Here is a 21,472-nt window from a genome sequence, read left to right as displayed (position 1 = left end):
TTGTCTTTCTCTGCTTGACTTATTTCACTAAGCATTATCTCCTCCAGTGCCGTCCATGTTGTAGCAAATGTTGAGAACTCATTCTTTCTGATTGCTGAGTAATATTCCATTGTATATATGGACCACAACTTCTTAATCCAGTCATCTGTTGCAGGGCATCTCGGCTCCTTCCACGATTTAGCTATTGTGGACATTGCTGCTATGAACATTGGGGTGCATATGGCCCTTCTCTTCACTACGTCTGTATCTTTGGGGTAAACACCCAGTAGTGCAATGGCTGGATCATAGGGTAGCTCAATTTTTAACTTTTTAAGGGACCTCCACACGGTTTTCCAGAGTGGCTGTACCAACTTGCATTCCCACCAACAATGTAGGAGGGATCCCCTTTCTTCACATCCTCTCCAACAATTGTTGTTTCTTGCCTTGTCTATTTTTGCCATTCTAACTGGCGTAAGGTGGTATCTCAGTGTGGTTTTGATTTGAATTTCCTTGATGGCTAATGATTTTGAACATTTTTTCATGTGTCTGTTAGCCATTTGTATGTCTTCATTGGAAAAGTGTCTGTTCATATCTTCTGCCCATTTTTTGATTTTCAACAAGAGTTTCTGATTCTTGATTCATTAGTTGTGTATAACACCAAGTGCTCATCACATCACGTGGCCTCCTTAATGCCCATCACCCAGCTACCCCATCCCCCACTCACCTCCCTTTCCCCAAACCTCAGTTTGTTTCCCAGAGTCCAGAGTCTCTCACGGTTTGTCTCCCTCTCTGATTTCTTCCCATTCAGTTTTCCCTCCCTTTCCCTATGACCTCTGTACTATTCCTTATATTTTACATACAAGTGAAACCATATGATAATTGTCTTTCTCTGATCGACATCAAAAACTAATGATGTATTATATGTTGGTGAATTGAATTTAAATTAAAAAAATAAAAGCTAACTATAAAAAAAAGAGTTTCTGATTCTTTGGGAAAGAGATCTCAGATATCTCTACTTTTTATAAATACCTAAGTAATATAATATTTGGAAATTAACTTTTAGCTCCAAATTTTTTTCCTTATACTTACCAAAAGTATGCATTTGTGTTAACCCACTATTCAGGCAAAGACATAAAGGGCACTTTAATAAAAATAATATCACTTAACATTTTATTAAGCAAAATATTAGGAGTTTGATTGCATTAGGTTATATGTTATCAAACATACAATTAATATATAACTGTTTTCAAGCTATCATTGGAGAATTGATCATAAAGAATAGAAACCCTGAAATCCTAGGATCTTAGAATTGGAAAGAACCTTGAATGTCCAGTTTTCCGTCTTGTGTCCAATAGGAGGATTCGTCTGGGGTTTTCTAGGAATTTAAGACCCTGATTTAAAAAACTCTAATTGGCTGTAGAATCCACTGCAAAATGGGATTACAATAAGATCCCTACAAAATATAACTCCATCAAAAGTCAGCATTCACCAAAATGGGACAATTTAAATTTGTTACCACTTTCTCTGTAGAAAGAAAGAGAAAGAAAAAAGAAATTATTAAAAGAACACATTAAACTCTTGAGAAATTCACAAAGTGCTTCTTCATGAAGAAGTCTGGAACGTGGACTCTGGGGAGATACTGTGCTTCACTTCTAGAAACTTCTGGCCCCACCTGCTCCCAGGTCTTCAGGTCTTTTCTATGAGGATTTTTTTTTTTTTTTAAAGAGAAAGAGCAAAAGAGTGTACACAGGTGGGGTGGGGCGGGGGTGGGGAGAGACAGAGGGAGAGGGAGAGAGAGAATCCCAAGCAGGCTCCATGCCCAGCACGGAGCCCAATGTGGGGCTCAGTCTCATACACCCTGAGATCATATACCCTGAGATCATGACCTGAGCTGAAATCAAGAGTCAGAGGCTTAACTGACTGAGCCATCCAGGCACCCCTGCTCTGAGGATACTGACCCTTCCTACTTGCTCAGCCCTGCCCTCAGGCTCGGAACCTGCATTTGCCTGAGAAAGGAAAGGATTAGGGATTGTGAGAATGGTTCTTGAGAAACAGAGGACCATTGGGATTGTAAAGGCAAAGATTTTAGGAGAGGAAACATCTATGAGAAAAAAACGTAGACAAGGCAGGAAAGCCTGACAGAGCCATTGGACCACAAATTCCTTCAGGGTAAAGGAGAAAGGGAAGGAAGTTTCGGTGGAAGTATACCAGAATGCCCTGCAGTGTGAGGAAGGTTTGAAAGGTTCTCAGGAAGTTCAGGTGCAAACCTGACCATCAGAGGAGTTTCTTTCCAGCATGAGTGGGCTCATTTGATGGATTTTAGCGTATAGCAGAGATCTACTGAATGGCATCGGAGCTTTGGAATTATGTCATATTGGTTGCACATCTGTCATTAGTAATTCATAGTCAGTTAAATAATTGATTTAAATATTTGCAGAATGTCCAGCATGATTATGGTCTGAGAGCTCAAACACGAAACTTTTAGAAATAAGAATTTCAAGGAAAGATACGAGTGTGTTTCTTTGACTTTTACAGAAATATAAGTAATTTTCTGTGTATTCTGTGTTCAGAGAATCAGCAACATAGATACACGAAGATTTTGTAACCGGCATTTCATTACTTAGAAAGCACACATTTACTACTGTGGTCTTACATCATGGCGAGGCAGAAAACACATCTATTCCCGTAAGTTTTGCCATTGGTTGCACAGACTGGATAATATTCTCTGGTGCAGATTTGTGCTGGATTATCATACTCTTCGCATTTTGACTGTAAAACCGAAAGACAGCATAAGTTTATTGGATAATGAACATTTGAATAAAATTCATTTTTATATGAAACATCATACATATACAACAGGGTAAATATAATCAATATATGGGTACAAAGACAAATATCTATGTACATACAACCCAGCAGGAAGTTTTAAAAATTACCATTTCTTTAAGATATATACACCCTCTTCTAAGAAAAAGGCCAAGTAATTGGCATAAGTATTTTTATTACATAGCAAATCCATCCCACACTCACAATCTTCCCCAGCAGATCATGTCTCCTCCAGTCCCCTTTACCAGAGGAAATCACCAACTGAATTTTCTGTTATTTCCCGCATTTCTCTGTAATTTCACTGCATATCAATAAATATAATTCACTAAATGTCAATATTTATACATTACAAATTTATACATGTATTCATATATATGTTTAGTTTAGGGTATCTTAGTAGTGTATGCAGAGAAAACAATATTATATATACTCTTATATGACTTGCTTTTTACACTCTTGTGACCTTATATATATGCTTACATTTAGAGCTATAGTTCATTTATTTTCATTTCTATGTAACATTCTACTATGTGAATATATGGAAGTCATTATTTTTTTAATGATTTTTATTTTGGTATATTAGTCACCATACAGTATATCCTTAGTTTTTTTTTATTATGTTATGTTAGTCACCATACAGTACATCCCTAGTTTTTGATGTAAAGTTCCATGATTCATTACTTGCGTATAACACCCAGTGCACCATGCAATGCGTGCCCTCTTTAATAGGCTGGTGATGGGTATTATGGAAGTCATTATTTTTTAACATTAAACTGATCATTTGGTTGTTCATTTTTTTAATTTGTTGTATGAGAATGAATAATTCTACTCCAACACGCTTTTCTCTTTCTCAGATTCTTTTTTTTTTTTAAAGATTATATTTATTTATTTGACAGAGAAAGAGTGAGAGAGCACAAGGAGGGGGATCAGCAAGAGGCAGAGGGAGAAGTAGGCTCCCTGCTGAGCAGGGATCCTAATGTGGGACTTGATCTCAGGACCCTAGGATCATGACCTGAGCCAAAGGCAGATGCTTAACTGACTGAGCCACCCAAGCGCCCTCTTCCTCAGATTCTTGTGCACACCAGCATCTTATTGTCAAGGGATAGAATCCTGAGGTAGAAGGATATGCATTTTATCATCTTATATAATAAGGTAGGTAGTGGCAAGTGGTTTTGGATTGCTGGTTAGATTCTCTTTCTTGAATTTGGTATAGTAAATATATATATATATATATATATATATATATATATATATATATATATATGTTTTTACTTTTTGGAACCTCATTCTGTTGTATATTTGATAAATTAAGTGTTAAATTTTTCAATAAAATAAGGTTAAAATTTTATCTTTTTTTTACTTCCAAATCAATCAGTAATAACTTACTGAAATCTTGTTCTTGGATGATTTTACAAAGCCATTTTCTGCAACCAAAGCAGAGAAAAAAAAGTTAAAAACAAACAGACAAAATGGACTCTGGTAAGAAGTATCCATATCTATTTGCACCAGAAATTGATATAAATTGCCTACTCATTGCACCTAATAAATGAGAATTTGTGTCAGTAGTTAAAAAAAACTTAAAATGAGACAAATCTTTTAAAAATTTAGTTTCCAAAATAATCTAGCTATGTGCAAAACCAGTGTGCATGCTACTTTTAAATAACCCCTCATATTTTTTAAAGATTTTATTGATTTATTTGACAGAGACAGTCAGCGAGAGAGCAAACACAAGCAGGGGGAGTGGGAGAGGAAGAAGCAGGCTCCCAGTGGAGCAGGGAGCCCGATGCTGGGCTGGATCTCAGGACTCTGGAATCACACCCTGAGCCAAAGGCAGACGCTGAATGACTGAGCCTCCCAGGTGCCCCAAAGATAGTATTTTTTATATCAATTTTTAAAGGAGCTATTCTAGTATCAAGGAAGACAATGCTTAGCATGCATTTACTTAAGCAGGAAAAATTAATCAGTACTTTGCGCTATTTGGGGGGCTCCAACTGATACCTCACAACTACCTTATTCTGAAATTCACAGACAACCTTGAGCTTCATAGGTAGGTAAGTCGTCAGAAAAAAAGAATCAATAAGTTCTCCTCTACACAAGCCTTAACTTAGTAGGCTCAGAGCCGGCAAACGACACATCAGATTGTCAAGGAATGTCAGACCCAGAAGACATCATTCTTCCGACATTTTGCACTTAGCAATCATGAAATTTGGGCCCAAAAAGGAAAACGAATTTAGCTGAAGTTCTTGAGCTACAGATGAACAAAGACCTAAAAACTACTGCCTATTGTAACCTACCATTCCATTGCAACTTCTCTAATGTGGAAAATGAGAATAATGAAAGTAAGTGAAGGCATTTGGATCATGCGCCTGTTTCATTTTACTGGTTTATGAATTTCAAACTCCACAAAATCAGTTTCTCTTTTCCAAAACTATAATAGCTGCTTCTTGCATTTTTTTTCTAGGATATGTAGTGTTTCACCCAGGAATAAAAATTTACTCACCGGAATAACAAGGGAATAAGAAGGCAATGATGAAAAAAACTTTGAGTCTTGATGACAAGAGGGGCATTTTAGCAAGTCTGTAGAAGAAATCTTGAAGAATATTTATAACATTGATACACATGCTAAATTGGATACCCGAAAAGAATCCAGAACCCAGTTTTCAAATGTTTCTTACTTCTAAAGGAATTGCTCCAACCTCCTAGATGACTATTCCCTTTTATCTTCCTATGATTCAGTAAAACATAAAGTCTCATCACTTGGAAGCCCCCCACCCCCAAAAGATATACAAGAGAGCCCCCCAAAATAACTATTAACAAAATGGAAGGACTGATTATTCTCCCAACTTGTAGTCAGCCCAGAAAAAGCCTGGCTGCGTTTTTAAAAACTACATATTTGAATCTCCGTTATTTTCCTCAGGCAATAGGAACAGATGATCTCTGGAAAGACAGACCTGGAGCAATCCTCACAGCAGGGCTACACACCAGGGCCACCTCCCTTGATCCCCCACCGGACCCACCTGACACAGAGAGATAATAGGGAGTGGTGTCAGCAGCTCCGGAGACTATGGCTGCCTTGTTCACATTTCCTGCTCAGCCATCTCCTTCTAGCTAAGTCTTTTTTATTTGTCTGCTGGTGAAGAGATGGGGTAATATTGATGGCCCAGGGCAGATAAGACACAGAGATATTCTTATCCTTCCTTGGGGCTCTAAAGTAAGTCACACGTACTTCTCAATAGATCTTCCTCAGCAGGAGGTTTGAGGACAACTTGATCTAACAAAGCAGAGGTATGGGGAAGCATCATAGATCCTAAGATAAAGAAGATACGTGAAAGCTTTCCAAGCAAGTGAGTGAAAAAGAACAAGAGCATCAAGCAGGAAAAAGAAGAGTTTGGGAATGATAATTAGATAATTAATGACCTAAGCATTTAATATTTTTTTAAAACTACAGGCATATTGGAATTATATGGGAAACTTCAAGAGTATGAATACCCTATCCTGCAGTCAAAATTGTGAATTGATTGTTAGTAGATGAGTCCTGGGCATGAGTACATTGTAAAAGCTCCCGGATGAGTCTCTAGGGCAGCCAGGTTTAGGGAAGCTTGTTAAGAGGACAGGATGCAAATATATTTTTGTAACTGAGATATAATTGACATATAACATTGTGTAAATTTAAGGTGAGCAACATGTTGATTTCGTACATTGGCGTATTGTAGTATGATTACCAATGCAGTATTAGCTAACACGTCCATCATATCCCTTCAATATCTTTCTCCTTCTCCTCCTCCTTCCCCTCCTCCTCCTCCTTCCCCTCCTCCTCCTTCCCCTCCTCCTCCTTCCCCTCCTCCTCCTTCCCCTCCTCCTCCTTCCCCTCCTCCTCCTTCCCCTCCTCCTCCTTCCCCTCCTCCTCCTCCTTCCCCCCTCCTCATCCTTCCCCTCCTCCTCCTCCTTCCCCTCCTCCTCCTTCTCCCCTCCTCCTCCTTCCCCTCCTCCTCCTTCCCCCCTCCTCCTCCTTCCCCTCCTCCTCCTTCCCTCCTCCTCCCCCTCCTCCTCCTTCCCTCCTCCTCCTCCTTCTCCTCCTCCTCCCCCTTCTTCTTCTTCTTCTTCTTCTTCTTCTTCTTCTTCTTCTTCTTCTTCTTCTTCTTCTTCTTCTTCTTCTTCTTCCAGTGAGACAGTTAAAATCTAGTCTCCTAGCACCTTTAAAGTTTATAAAACAGTATTTTTACTATAATAACTATCCTCTGTGTTAGGTCTCCAGAACTCATTTTTTTAGAGCAGGAGAGAGAAATCTGGGGAATGAAGTTGAAAAAAGATGGGACACTGCCTTAAATTATATAGTAAAAATTTGTTTTTTCCACGAGAGATATTTGAGAGACACTGGAGGCTTTTAAAGAAAAGGGAGGGGGGCGCCTGGTTGGCTCAGTTGATTGAGCGTCCAACGCTTGGTTTTGGCTCAGATTGTGATCTCAGGGTCCTGGAATTGAGCCGGGTGTCAGGCTCCCTGCTCAGCTGGCAGTCCGCTTGTCTCCCTCTCCCTCTGCCCCTCCCCTTGCTCATTCTCCCTCTCTCTCTCTCAAATAAATAAATCTTTAAAAAGAAAAAAAAAGAAAAAAAAGGGAGAGATTTATTCATTATTATTTTCTCCTTTATTAACTAATCTTCAGTCTGACTCAGTGGAAAGAGCCCTGGCAGTTGAAAAACCCGAGTACAAATCCTATCTATCACTGAGTAAGCTTGACTCAATATTCAATCATAAAGTTTGAATCCACAGTTTTCTTTATACGCGAAGTGTAGTATCTATCTTATATCCTGATGAATAGGGATAAAACATTTAAACTATCTGCAGTTAAGTTGTGTGTTTGTAGGCATTTGCCACCTTAATCCTATCTGCTATATTTTAGCCATGAGGAAGCCCAGGATTTAGAAGGAAACTTTGAGACTAGTCATGTTTTGTGCCAATTTAATTGAAGAACCCACATCTCACAAGTAGAGAAAATACTCCTTTTTTATAGTAAACTGAATATTATGCTTACGCTAGCTCTTTGAATTATTTACAAAGACACCATCAAAAATGGCTTTGGCAGACCAAGCCTTCTGGTGCAGGTATTTCAAGAAAAAGCAAACTGAGGCCTAGAACTGAAGCTGCAGGAAAGATGTTTATACTCCATATATTGAACTTCCCTTTTTCTATGTATTTGTCAGCAGGGATTAGGACCAGGAATTCTCAGCAGAAATCTTACAGGACAGAAGACAGCAGATGATAAATTTAAGGTGTGAAAGAGAAAACCTGCCAAGTGAGAATTCTGTATCTGGCAAAACTGTTCTTCAAAAATGAGGGAGGAAATTATGACATTCCCAGAGAAACGAAAGATGAAGGTGTTCATTACCTTTAGAGTTACCCTACAAAAAATTATGATAAAGAGAGACTTTCAATTTGAAGTGAAAGGCCGATAGACACTAACTCAAAATGATATGAAAATGTTCTCTAGTAAATGTAAATGCATGGACAACTATAAAACCCCATATTATTTTAATTTTGGTCCATAAATCCACTTTTCATTCTTTTATAGAATTTAAAAGACTAGAGCATAAAAATTAACTCAAATTTATGTTAGTTGATAGGCAATATAAAAAGATGGAATTTGTGACATCAGTAAAACAAAGTGAGGGGACAGAGCTGCAATGGAGTAAACTTTATGCAATTGAAGTTAAGTTGTTATCCATTTCAAATAGATTGTTAATAGTATATTTAAGTATGTTAAATAACTGGAATTAAAATAAAAACTTTTAAAAACCAATAGTATATTTTTGTTATAACTGTAGTATGTCATATGTAATTTTCATGGTAACCACAGTGAAAATTTCTATAGAATATACATAGAAAACAAGAAGGGAATTAAAATATGTCACTACAAAAAATCAACTAAACACAAAGGAAGGCAGTAAGGAAGGAAATGAGGAAGAAAAGAGCTTTAAGATATAGAGAAAACAAATTAAAAATGACAATAATAATTTCTTTACTATTAGTAGCTACTTTAAATGTGAACAAATTAAACTCCTTAATCAAAAGACATAAATTGGAATATCTGGGAGAGATGGCAGAATAGGAGGACCTTAAACTCACCTCATCCCACAGATACAACTAGATAACACTCGCATCAGTGCAAATAACCCAGAAAGCAACCCAAAGATTGGCAGAACAAACTGCACAACTAAATGTAGATGAGAGGCCACATTGAAGAGAGTCAGAAGGGCAGAGACAGGGTGGGGAGCTAAAACCTGAGGTCTGGCCACAGGAGGGAGCTGGGAGTGTGAAGAGGGGCAAGAAACAGACTATCACACCAGGGAGCCTGCATGGGGAAAATGAATCCCCATAGCACTTGGTTTTGGAAATCAGAGGTACTGAGTTTTGTGAGTTTTTACAACCAGTAAAAATCAGCTACACTCAGCTCTAGAAGAGCTCAGCTCTGGCACACTTTGTGGATCAGCCCTGGCCAGCCCTGGTCTCCACAGCAGCTACATATCCCCTGTGAAAGAGGACCAGTTCCACCTTTTTAAACATGCGTGCCCCAACCACTACTTTCAAGAGCAGGAGAAGTAGCTGACTTTCCTAAGACACAGAGACAGACACAGAGAATTAGGGAAAATGAGGAGACAGAGGAATATGTCCCAAATGAAAAAATAGGACAAAATCATAAGCGAAACTGAGATAAGTAATATGCCCAATAGAGAATTTAAATAATTGAATGATCATAAAGTCCACTCACTGGACTTGAGAAAAGAATAGAGGACATCAGTGAGACCCTTACACAGAGATAAAAGGAACCAGTCAGAGATGAAAAACACAATAAATGAATTAAAAAACAGCTGATAGAATAAATAGCAGGCTAAAGGAAGCAGAGGAATGAATTAATGACCTGGAAGACAGAGTAATGGAAAGTAATCAAGCTGAGAAAGTGAGGAAAAAAAGGAATTATGCAAAATGAGATGAGACTAGAGAACTCAGTAACTCCATCAAGCATAATAACATTCACATTATAGGAGTCCCAGAAGAAGAGAGAAAAGGTGGCAGAAAAACTACTGAAGAAATAATAGCTGAGGGGCGCCTGGGTGGCACAGCGGTTAAGCGTCTGCCTTCGGCTCAGGGCGTGATCCCGGCATTCTGGGATCGAGCCCCACATCAGGCTCTTCCGCTATGAGCCTGCTTCTTCCTCTTCCACTCCCCCTGCTTGTGTTCCCTCTCTCGCTGACTGTCTCTATCTCTGTCGAATAAATAAATAAATAAAATCTTTAAAAAAAGAAAAAAAGAAAAAAAAAGAAATAATAGCTGAAAATTTTCCTAATCTAGGGAAGGAAACAGATATCCAGATCCAGGAGGCACAGAGCTTCCCCAACAAAATCAACCCCAGGAGGTCCACACCAAGACACATAGTAACTAAAATGGCAAAAAGTAGTGATAATGGAAGCAAATTTTAAAGTAGTAAGAGAAAGCAGTCAATACAAGGGAAACCCTAAAACTATCAGCAAATTTTTCAGAAGAAACTTTGCAGGCCAGAAAGGAGTGGCATGATATATTCAAAGTGTTAACAGGAAAAAATCTGCAGCCAAGAATAGTCTATCCAGCAAGGCTATCATTCAGAATAGGAAAGATAGAGTTTCTCAGACAAACAAAAACTAAAGGAGTTCATGACCATTAAATCAGCCCTGTAAGAAATATTAAAAGGGACTCTTTGAGTGAAAAGGAAAAATCATAAGTGAGAATACGAAAAGCAAGAAACACAAAAGCAGTAAAAATAAGTATATCTGTAAAAATCAGTCAAGGGAGTCACAAAATAAAACTATGTAAAATATGACACCTTATACTTAAAACATGGTGGCGGTGTGGGGGAGGGGGAGCAGTAAAGAATGGGTTCAAACTTAAGCGACGATCAACTTCATATAGACTGCTATAGGCATACGATGATATATACAAACCTAATGGTAACCACAAATCAAAACCAATAATAAATAGGCAGAGAATAAAGGGAAAGGAATACAAGTATATCACTAAAGAAATCTGGCAACCATGAAAGAGAACAAGAGAGGAAAGGATCAGAGAAAAACTACAAAAACAGCCAAAAACAAGTAGCAAAATGGCAATGAATACATATCTATCAATAATTACTTTGAATGTAAATAGACTTAACCCTCTAATAAAAAGACATAGGGTGACAAAGTGGGTAAAAAAAATAAGACCCATCTAATTGCTGCCTAAAAAAGACTCACTTTGGACCTAAAATCACCTGCAGATTGAAAGTAAGGGGATGGAGAAACATTTATCATTCAAATTCATGTCAAAAGAAAACCAGGGTAACAATATTTATATCAGACAAAACTGACTTTAAAACAAAAGACAAAGAAGGACTCTAGACAATAATAAAGGGGGGAATCCAACAAGAAGATATAACAATTATAAATATTTATGCACCCAAACACATAAAACAGTAACAAACATAAAGGAACTAATCAATACAAATATTATATATATGTGTATATATATATATATATATATATATATATATATATATATATATATATATATAATAATAGTAGGGGACTTTAACATCCCATTTACATCAACAGATCACCTAAGCAAAAAAATCAACAAGGAAACAGTGACTTTGAATGACACACTGGAACAGATGGATTTAACAGACATAGTCAGAACATTTCATCCTAAAACAACAGAATACACATTCTTTTCAAGTGCACATGAAATATTCTCCAGGATAGATCACATGTTAGGCCACAAAACAAGTCTCAACAAATTCAAAAAGATCGAAGTCATATCTCACAACTTTTCTGACTACAATTCCATAAGAAAAAATCTGGAAAGACCCCAGATTCATGGAACTTAAATTACATGCTACTAAACAATGAATAGGTCAACCAAGAAATCAGAAAAGAAATTTAAAAAAATATATGGAAACAAATGAAAATGAAAACACAATGATCCAAAATCTTTGGGATGCAGTAAAAGCAATTCTAAGAGGGAAGTATATAATAATACTGGCCTACCCCAAGAAGCAAGAAAAATCTTAAATACATAACCTAACCTTATACCTAACGGAGCTAGAAAAGGAAAAACAAACAAAACCCAAAACAGCAGAAGGGAGAAAATAATAAGGATAAGAGAAGAAATAAATGATACAGAAACTAAAAAACAAAGAAACAAACAAAAAATAATAGAACAGATCAATGAAACCAGGAGTTGGTTTTTTGAAAAGATCAACAAAACTGATAACCTCTAGCTAGACTCACCCAAAAAATAAAGAGAGAGGACTCAAATAAACAAAATCAACTAATGAAAGAGAAGAAAGGATAACCAAACCACAGAAATATAAACAATTGTAAGAGAATATTATAAAAACTAATATGCAAAGAAATTGAACTACCTAGAGGAAATAGAAAAATTCCTCACAATATATAACCTACCAAAACGAAAACAGGAAGAAATAGAAAATTTGAACAGACTGATTACCAGCAATGAAATTCAATCAGTAATCAAAAAAACTCCCAACAAACAAAAGCCCAGGACTACATGGCTTCACAGGCGAATTCTACCAAGGATTTAATGAAAAGTTAACATCTATTCTTCTCAAACTATTCCAGAAAATAGAAGAGAAAAGAAAAACTTTCAAATTCATTCTGTGAGGCCAGAATTACCTTGATATCAAAACCAGATAAAGATACCACAAAAAAAGAGAAAACTCAATATCTCTGATGAACACAGATGCAAAAATCCTCAACAAAATACCAACAATCAAATCCAACAATACATTAAAAAATATCATTTACCATGATCAAGTGGGATTTACTTCTGGGATGTAAGGGTGGTTCAATATTTGCAAATCAATCAATATGACACATCACATCAATAAGAGAAAGCCTAAAAACCATATAATCATTTCAGTAAATGCAGAAAAAACATTTGACAAAGTGCAACATCCATTCATCATAAAAATCCTCAGCAAAGTAGGTTTAGAGAGACCATATCTCAACATAATAAAGACCTTATATGAAAACCCACAGCCAACATTATACTCAATGAGGAAAAACTGAGAACTTTTTCCCTAACGTCAGGAATAAGACAAGAATGTTCACTCTCACCACTTTTATATAACATAGTACTGGAAGTCCTAGCCACAGCCATCAGACAACAAAAAGAAATAAAAAGGCAGTAAAAAGAAGTAAAACTTTCACTATTTCACTATTTGCCGAAGACATGATATTATAGATACCACCAAAAAACTACTAGAACTGATTAATGAATTCAGTCAAGTCACAGAATACAAAATCAATGTACAGAAATGTGTTGCATTTCTGCATACTGATTAATGAAGCAGCAGAAAGAGAAATTAAGAAAACAATCCCATTTATAATTGCACCAAAAATAATAAAATACTTAGTAATAAACTTAACCAAGGAGGTGAAAAACCTGTACTCTGAAAACTACAAAACACAGATGAAAGAAACTGAGAGGACACAAAGAAATGGAAAGACATTGTATGCTCATGGATTGGAAGAAAACATATTAGTAAAATGTCCATACTACCCAAAGCAATCCACACACAATTAATGCAACCCTCATAAAAATACCAACACCATTTTTCACAGAGGTAGAACAAACAATCCTAAAATTGATATGGAACCACGAAAGACCCTGAATTGCCGAAGCAACCCTGAGAAAGAAAAACAAATCTGGAGGTATAACAATTCCAGGCTTCACACAGCTGTAGTGATCACAACATTATGGTACTTGTACAAAGGCAGACACATAGATCAATAGAATGTAATAGAAAACCCAGGAACAAACCCACAATTATACAATCAATTGAACTTCTACAAAGGAGGAATATGCAATGAGAAAAGGACAGCGTCTTCAACAAATGGTGCTGGGAAAAAGGTACAGCTACATGAAAAAGAACAAGCTGGACCACTTTCCTACACCATATACAAAAATAAACTCAAAATGGATTAAAGATCTAAATGTGAGACCTGAAACCGTAAAAATCCTTGAGGGGAGCACAGGCAGTAATTTCTCTGACATTGGCCATAGCAACATTCTTCTAGATATGTTTCCTGAGGTAAGGGAAATAAAAGCAAAAATAAACTATTGGGACTACATCAAAATAAAAAGCTTCTGCACAGCAATGGAAACAATCAACAAAATTAAAAGGCAACCTACTGAATGGGAGAAGATGTTTGCAAATGACATATCCAATAAAAGGTTAGTATTCAAAAAATATAAAGAACTTTTACAAATCAACAACCAAAAAACCAAACAATCGAGTTTTAAAAAAATGGGCAGAAGACATGAACAGACATTTCTCCAAAGAAGGCATCCAGATGGCCAACAGACACATGAAAAGATGCTCAACATCACTCATTCAGGGAAATAGATTTTTGGGCTATATTGAATTGCAAATCAGGCTATATCAAAATGCAAAAAAAAATCTGTACATCAAAGGACACAGCTAACACTGAAAATGAAACCCCCAGAATGAAAGAAAATATTTGAAAATCATATCTAATAAGGAGTTAAGATCCATAATATACAAAGAACTCCTACAACTAAATAATAAAAGAAATCTGACTATAAAATGAGCAAAAGATTTGAATGGACATTTCTCCAAAGAAGATATATAAATGACAAACAGGTCTATAAAAAGATGCTCACTATCACTAAGCATTTGGGAAATGAAAAAAAAATAATTTTACCTCCTATTCCTCATGCCTACTAAGATCACTATTATCAAGAAAAAAAAAACCTCAGAAAATAATAATTGGTGGTAAGGATGCAGAGAAATTGGAATCCCTGTGCTTTGTTGGTGGGAATACAAAATAGTACAGCCACCTGTAGGACACAATACTATGGTTTCTCAAAAAATTAAAAATAGAATTACCATGTGATCTGGCAATTCTACCTCAAAGTATATTTCCAAAAATGTTACACTGAGGATCTTGAAGAAATATTTGCACACTCATTTATAGCAGCACTATTCTTTTTTAATCATATATTAACATTTTTTTTTATTTTTTATTTTTTTAATGTTTTTTTATTATATTATGTTAGTCACCATACAGTACATCCCTGGTTTTTGATGTAAAGTCCGATGATTCATTAGTTGCGTATAACACCGAGTGCACCATGCAATATGTGCCCTCCTTGCTACCCATCACCAGTCTATCCCATTCCCCCACCCCTCTCCCCTCTGAAGCCCTCAGTTTGTTTCTCAGAGTCCATAGTCTCTCATGTTTCATACCCCCTTCTGATTACTCCCCCTTTCTTCTTCCCTTTCTTCTCCTACCAATCTTCCTAGTTCTTATGTTCCATAGATGAGAGAAACCATATGATAATTGTCTTTCTCTGCTTGACTTATTTCACTTAGCATTATCTCCTCCAGTGCCATCCATGTTGCAGCAAATGTTGAGAAATCGTTCTTTTTGATAGCTGAGTAATATTCCATTGTATATATGGACCACAATTTCTTAATCCAATCATCTGTTGAAGGGCATCTCAGCTCCTTCCATGATTTAGCTATTGTGGACAAAGCTGCTATGAACATTGGGGTGCATATGGCCCTTCTCTTCACTACATCTGTATCTTTGGGGTAAATACCCAGTAGTGCAATTGCTGGATCATAGGGTAGCTCAATTTTTAACGTTTTAAGGGACCTCCACACTGTTTTCCAGAGCGGTTGTACCAACTTGCATTCTCACCAACAATGTAGGAGGGATCCCCTTTCTCCACATCCTCTCCAACAATTGTGGCTTCTTGCCTTGTCAATTTTTGCCATTCTAACTGGCGTAAGGTGGTATCTTAGTGTGGTTTTGATTTGAATTTCCCTGATGGCTGATGATTTTGAACATTTTTTCATGTGTCTATTAGCCATTTGTATGTCTTCATTGGAAAAGTGTTCATATCTTCTGTCCATTTTATGATTTGTTTATTTGTTTCTCGTGTATTGAGTTTGAGAAGTTCTTTGTAGATCTTGGATACCAGTCTTTTATCTGTAGTGTCATTTGCAAATATATTCTCCCATTCCGTGGGCTGCCTCTTAGTTTTTTTGACTGTTTCCTTGGCTATGCAGAAGCTTTTTATCTTGATGAAGTCCCACAAGTTCATTTTACCTTTTGTTTCTTTTTGTTTTTCCTTTTCTTTTGTTATCTTTTTGCCTTTGAAGATGTGTCATGAAAAATGTTGCTGTGGCCGATGTCGTAGAGGTTGCTGCCTATGTTCTCCTCTAGGATTTTGACAATAGTCAAGAGTTGGACACAATCCAAGTGTCCATCAATAGAATTGATAAACAAAATGTGGCATGTACTACAATGTAATATTTTTCAGCCTTAAAAAGGAAAAAAATCATGACACATGCTATAACATGGATAAATACTGAAGCTATTATGCCAAGTGACATAAACCAGTCATAAAAAGACAAATCCTGCATGAATCCACTCATAAAATTCATAGAAAGTCAAAGTCATAGAAATAGAAAGTAGAATCCTGCCTGCCAGGAGCTTTGGAAAGGGGAAATGGGCAGTCATTTAATGAGCGTAGAATTTTAGTTTTACAAGATGAAAAATTTCTGGAGATTAGTTGTACAACAATGCTAATATATTTAACATTACTGACTTGCACATTTGGAAATGGTTGAGATGATGAATTTTGGTTATGTGTTTTTTACCACAATAAAAAAATAATTTTAAAAACTATTAGAACAAATTAAAAAGTTCAGCAAAATTAGAGAATATAAAATCAATATTTAACAAATCCATTGTATTTCTATGCTCTAGTGACGAATAATTTCCCCCAAAATGAAGAAAACCAATTCCATCTACCACAGCATCAAAAATAGCAAAATCTTTAGAAATAAATTTAACCAATGTAACATTTGTACACTAAGAATTAAAAAATATTGCCAAGAAACAGACCTATAAATACAGAGAACAAAGTGATGGATGCAAGAAAAAAGGGAGGTCGAGGGAATGGGCAAATGGGTGAAGGGAAGTGAGAGATAGATGAATAAGTCACAGGAAGAAAAGTCACAGCATAAAGAATACAGTCAATGATATTGTAATAGTGTTGTTATGTTGACAGATGGTAGCTACACTTGTGGTGAGCACAGCGTAAGTATAGAGATATTGAACCCCTATGTTGTATAATTGAAACTAATGTAACATTGTGTGTCAACTATCCTCAAATGAAAAATTTTTTAAAAAAGAAACATACATACAAGCTGAGTTTTTTAAGAATTTTTTTTAATTTTTAAAAAAATTAAAAAGCACTGCTAAGAGAAATTAAAGAAGACCTAAAGAAATAGAGACAGATCCCATGTTCATAGTTTGGAAGACTTAATCTCATTAAAATAGCAATAATCCCTAAAGCAATCTGAACATTTAATGTAATCCTGATCAAAATTCCCACTGTCTTTATTGCTGAAATTGACAATCTAATACTAAAATTCATATTGCATTTCAAGGGACTCTGGGTAGCCAAAGCAATCTTGAAAAAGCACAAAGTTGGTGGATTTACGTATCCAGATTTAACACACACTACAAAGTTATAGTGACAAAAAAAAAGTGTGATATTGGCACAAGGATTGACATGTAGAACAATAGACTAGAGTAAGGAGTCAAAATAAATTCACACACATTTGCTCAATTGATATATTATGACCTTATTGTTTTAGTGCAGTTTTAGATTTACAACAAAATTGAGAGCAAGGTACAGAGATTTCCTTTATATTCCCTGCCTCCATACATTCATAGGCTCCCCCATTATCAGTATCATTTACCAAAATGGTATATTTTTACCAAGGATGAATCTACACTGACACATCATACTCACCCCAAATCCATAGTTTTCCTTATGGTTTACTCTTGGTGTTGTACATTTATAAGTATGGACAAAAGTTGAATGAAATACATTTATCATTATAAGATCACAAGAGAGTATTTTCACTGGCCTAAACATTCCCTGTGCTCTGTCTTTTTATGTCTCTCTCCTGACAATTACTGAACTTTTTACTGTCTCCATAGCTTTGCCTTTTCATGACAAATAGATGAGTAGATTAACTTTCATATGAAAATCATACACATATTGTAGGATTCCATGTATGCGAAATGTCTGAATAGGCAAATTCATAGAGATAAAAAAGTTTAATGGCTGCCAGGAATTGATAGATGGGGAATTGAGAAGTATGTAGTTGATTTTTGTGTTTGGAGAAGGGGGTAGATGATGGAAATGTGTTGGAATTAGTAGTGATGGTTATACAACATTGTAAATGAATGTATACTAAAAAATATGCTTCAAAGTGGCAAATTTTAAGTTTTATGAATTTTATCTCAATTCAAGAAAACATTGTATTTTCCTTATCAAGTGTCAGATTTTAAATGTTAAACTTTCTGTGTCTCACTTTCATTATGGCTAAACCACAGAGCTGATGTCCATCTAATGAGATTCCTTTAAGAATTAAGTTACATAACATGAGGGATGTGGGAAGTTGACTCACAAAGCTCGTGTAGAAAATAGTCACGTGGGGAGGTGGAATTCCCATCACTGATGAATACTAACTTCCACCAGCATACCCAAAGTTCCTAGAAGACAGTCATAATATCTGCTTTCCTTAGCAACTTTTCCCCACCATTAATACGGGGCTTAACTATAGTAGTGATTTTTTAAAAAATAATATGTTAAATGAAAGGAAAAGCAATTACATGTATAAATTTATCAGCATTCACTGAATGTTTTTTATACATGTCCTCTACAATGAAAAAAACTATGAAAGTGGTTGAATGCATTTTTATAATGTGGCTCTAACGTCTACATTCTAATAGACACTTTGGTTAAGAATCAATACTAAAGGGGCGCCTGGGTAGCGCAGTCGTTAAGCGTCTGCCTTCAGCTCAGGGCATGATTCTGGCGTTTCGGGATCGAGTCCCACATCAGGCTCCTCCGCTGGGAGCCTGCTTCTTCCTCTCCCGCTCCCCTTGCTTGTGTTCCCTCTCTTGCTGCTGTCTCTCTGTCACATAAATAAATAAAATCTTTAAAAAAAAAAGAATCAATACTAAAAACAGAGGGGAAGGAGGTGGGGGAGGGGGATAGGTTGGTGATGGGTATTAAGGAGGGCATGTATTGCATGGTGCACTGGGTGTTATACGCAAGTAATGAATCGTGGAACTTTACATCAAAAACTAGGGATGTACTGTATGGTGACTAACATAATATAATAAAAAATTATTATAAAAAAAAGAATCAATACTAAAGATGTAAATGCATATCCCACATAGATCACTCTTTTAGAGGTGGAAGTGTTTAGTGAAAAGGAGAGCGGGCCTGATAGTGTAGCAGATTGATACTTGTCTTCTAATAATTGATCTACATTTCTGCCATTAAAATCAAGTTTCAAATGAACATATGACCACCCAAATAAAGCTTGTTTCTTGTTGTTGAGAGATGAAAGAAATGGAGAATCAATGGACCTGGACAACAAATGGATAGACTGCATTGATGAAGGCACAGTTGCCTGGCACCCCAGGATCACCAATTTATCTCTTGACTGATTTGTGAGAGAAAAAGAAAATAATATAATTTTTCCCCAAACCTCAGAAATCTTACAATATCTTTGAACAGACTCTCCCAGTCATTCAATAATAGATAGTTTTAGAATTTAAGCCCGTTTCATGTTTTAGAATTTAAGTCCATATTGCCTGACATTTGTAATTGTAAGATTAACCTGGAGTACATATTAGAATTCAAGTTCCCAGATCCTTCTCCTAGAGGTTTTGATTCTTTAGGATAAAGAGGAGCCCAAGTGCCTATTTTTAATAAATACACAAGTAATGTACTATTTGTTCACCTTTGAAAATATTTCTTTAATTATAGTTACCAAAAGTATTCATGTCTTTTCACCCACTAACCAACCAAAGAAAGAAAGGGTATTTTAAAAGGATAATATTATTGAACACTGTGTTGATTGAAATATTTATGATTTTAAACTCTGAATAATTGGACATAGAAAAGAAAAATCTTTCAATCATAGGGTCTTAGGAAAATTCTTCAACGTCCCACATTCCATCTTGAATACCGTAGATGTCTTTGTCTGGTTATCTAGGAATTTAAAACCCTGACCGAGGAGGTTCTAATTGGTTGTAGAATCTACCACAAAACTGGACCACAATAAAAGCCATAGGAATGTGTAGCTCAGCCAAAATCAGCATCTACCATAATAACCAAACTCAAATGCTCCACCACTTTCGCTGTAAAGAAAGAAAAAGAAAGAAAAAGAAATTATGAAAAGAACACTTAAAATTTCTAGGTATTGCACTAAGTGCTCCTCAATGAGGAGAATTTAAAAATGGAGAGTGTGTAGAGGCTGTGGCACAAGCAGGTGGGCTTTGCCCGCTCTGACACACTGCACGTGTTCTCCCCAGCACCTGAGGCTGTTCACCTCTTCCTACACGCTCAGTCCTGATTCAACCTTGGAACCTACACAGACCCAAGAGAGGAGAGGATTAGAGATTTTCAGATTAAAGGAGAGGAAATACCTGTCATAGAAAACGGTGACTCAGAAAAATTGACCAAACTTAAAGACTGCAAACTCCTTTTGAGTGAAGGATACAGGAAGGGAGTTTACATGGAAGGTTCCAGAATGCCCTGCTTCTAAGAAAGGTTTGGAGTGTTTCATGGAGTTCAAGAGACAGACAGGAGCATCAGAGGAGCCCTTCTTAGCATGAATAAGCCCACTGTGATGGATTTCAGATATCTGTAGCTGGTAGGATTTCCTGCTCAATTATGCTCAAGTTAGCTTGCAGCTACACCATGGGGACTACCATTGATCATCTGGACTTTGGAATTACATCAGTCACTAGATTGTCATTAGTAAATCATAATTAAATTAAGTTCAGCTAACTGACTTATACATTTGCAGAATATCCACAGAGTTATATTTGAGAGGTCAAATACAAAACTGCTTCTAGAAATGAGAATTCAGGAAAGGTACAAGTGTGTTTCTGTGGCTTTCACAGAAAGAGTAGTTATTTTCTGCATATACTGTGCCAAGGCTATCAAAAACATGGGCTTTCCTATCATTTTATGATGGTTTCTTCATTATTTTGGAAGAGCCATATTTAGTGTTGTGTTCTTACAATTGTTCGACGCAGAAAACGCACGTATTGGAATAAGTTTGGCCATTGGTTGCACAGACTGGATCCTTTTCTCTTGTGCAAAAATGTGATTGCTGTATATACACATCACAGCTTGGCTGCTAAACATTAAGAGACAAAATAAATGTACCAAGTAATGAACTTTTTAAATAAAATGTCCTTTAATCTTAATAAAAATTGCCATGCATTAAAATGGAATAAATATATTCTATATTGAGGTTTAAAAATAAACATCAAGGTACCTACAGTCCACTTACACATAAAATATTTTTAGGATATTTTTACAAACCCAACATCATTTTTTTTAAAAAAACATAGAAATGGCTAAATATATTTTTATAATTTAGACATTCTGCCTCCACTTCTCCTCATACTAGGGTCAGATTTTCCCCAGTTGACCCTTGATCAGTGAAGGTCTTAGAGGTATGGACCCTCCCATCCTACGCAGTTGAAAATCACATAT

The 21,472-nt window shown here is 36.2% G+C and overlaps 1 protein-coding gene across 6 annotated transcripts in view; it reads right to left on the bottom strand.

The window, feature by feature from the left end:
- Positions 1–287: 287 nt before the first annotated feature.
- LOC123803671 (sperm-associated acrosin inhibitor-like) overlaps positions 288–21,472 on the bottom strand; it is a 125,726-nt gene continuing 104,541 nt past the window's right edge. For 3 of the 6 annotated variants that reach the window (XM_087867894.1, XM_087867893.1, XM_045815319.2), the window contains 4 exons: positions 20,992–21,110; positions 4,192–4,229; positions 2,633–2,748; positions 291–1,503 (listed from right to left, as the gene is read on the bottom strand). In XM_087867894.1, coding sequence (XP_087724020.1) covers positions 2,729–2,748; positions 4,192–4,229; positions 20,992–21,110 — 177 coding nt within the window. In that variant the 3' untranslated portion in view covers positions 291–1,503; positions 2,633–2,728. Of the gene's footprint in view, positions 1,504–2,632; positions 2,749–4,191; positions 4,230–15,070; positions 20,104–20,991; positions 21,111–21,472 lie in introns of those variants that run through there. The other 3 variants (XM_087867896.1, XM_087867897.1, XM_087867895.1) reach the window with 3 other exon arrangements.

Source organism: Ursus americanus, chromosome 15 (assembly GCF_024610735.1).
Source record: "Ursus americanus isolate L20-20 chromosome 15, mUrsAme1.1.p, whole genome shotgun sequence".
Classification (NCBI taxonomy): domain Eukaryota; kingdom Metazoa; phylum Chordata; class Mammalia; order Carnivora; family Ursidae; genus Ursus; species Ursus americanus.
The sequence above is the reverse complement of the archived record's forward strand: the minus strand, read 5'-3'. Positions and strand labels throughout refer to the sequence as shown.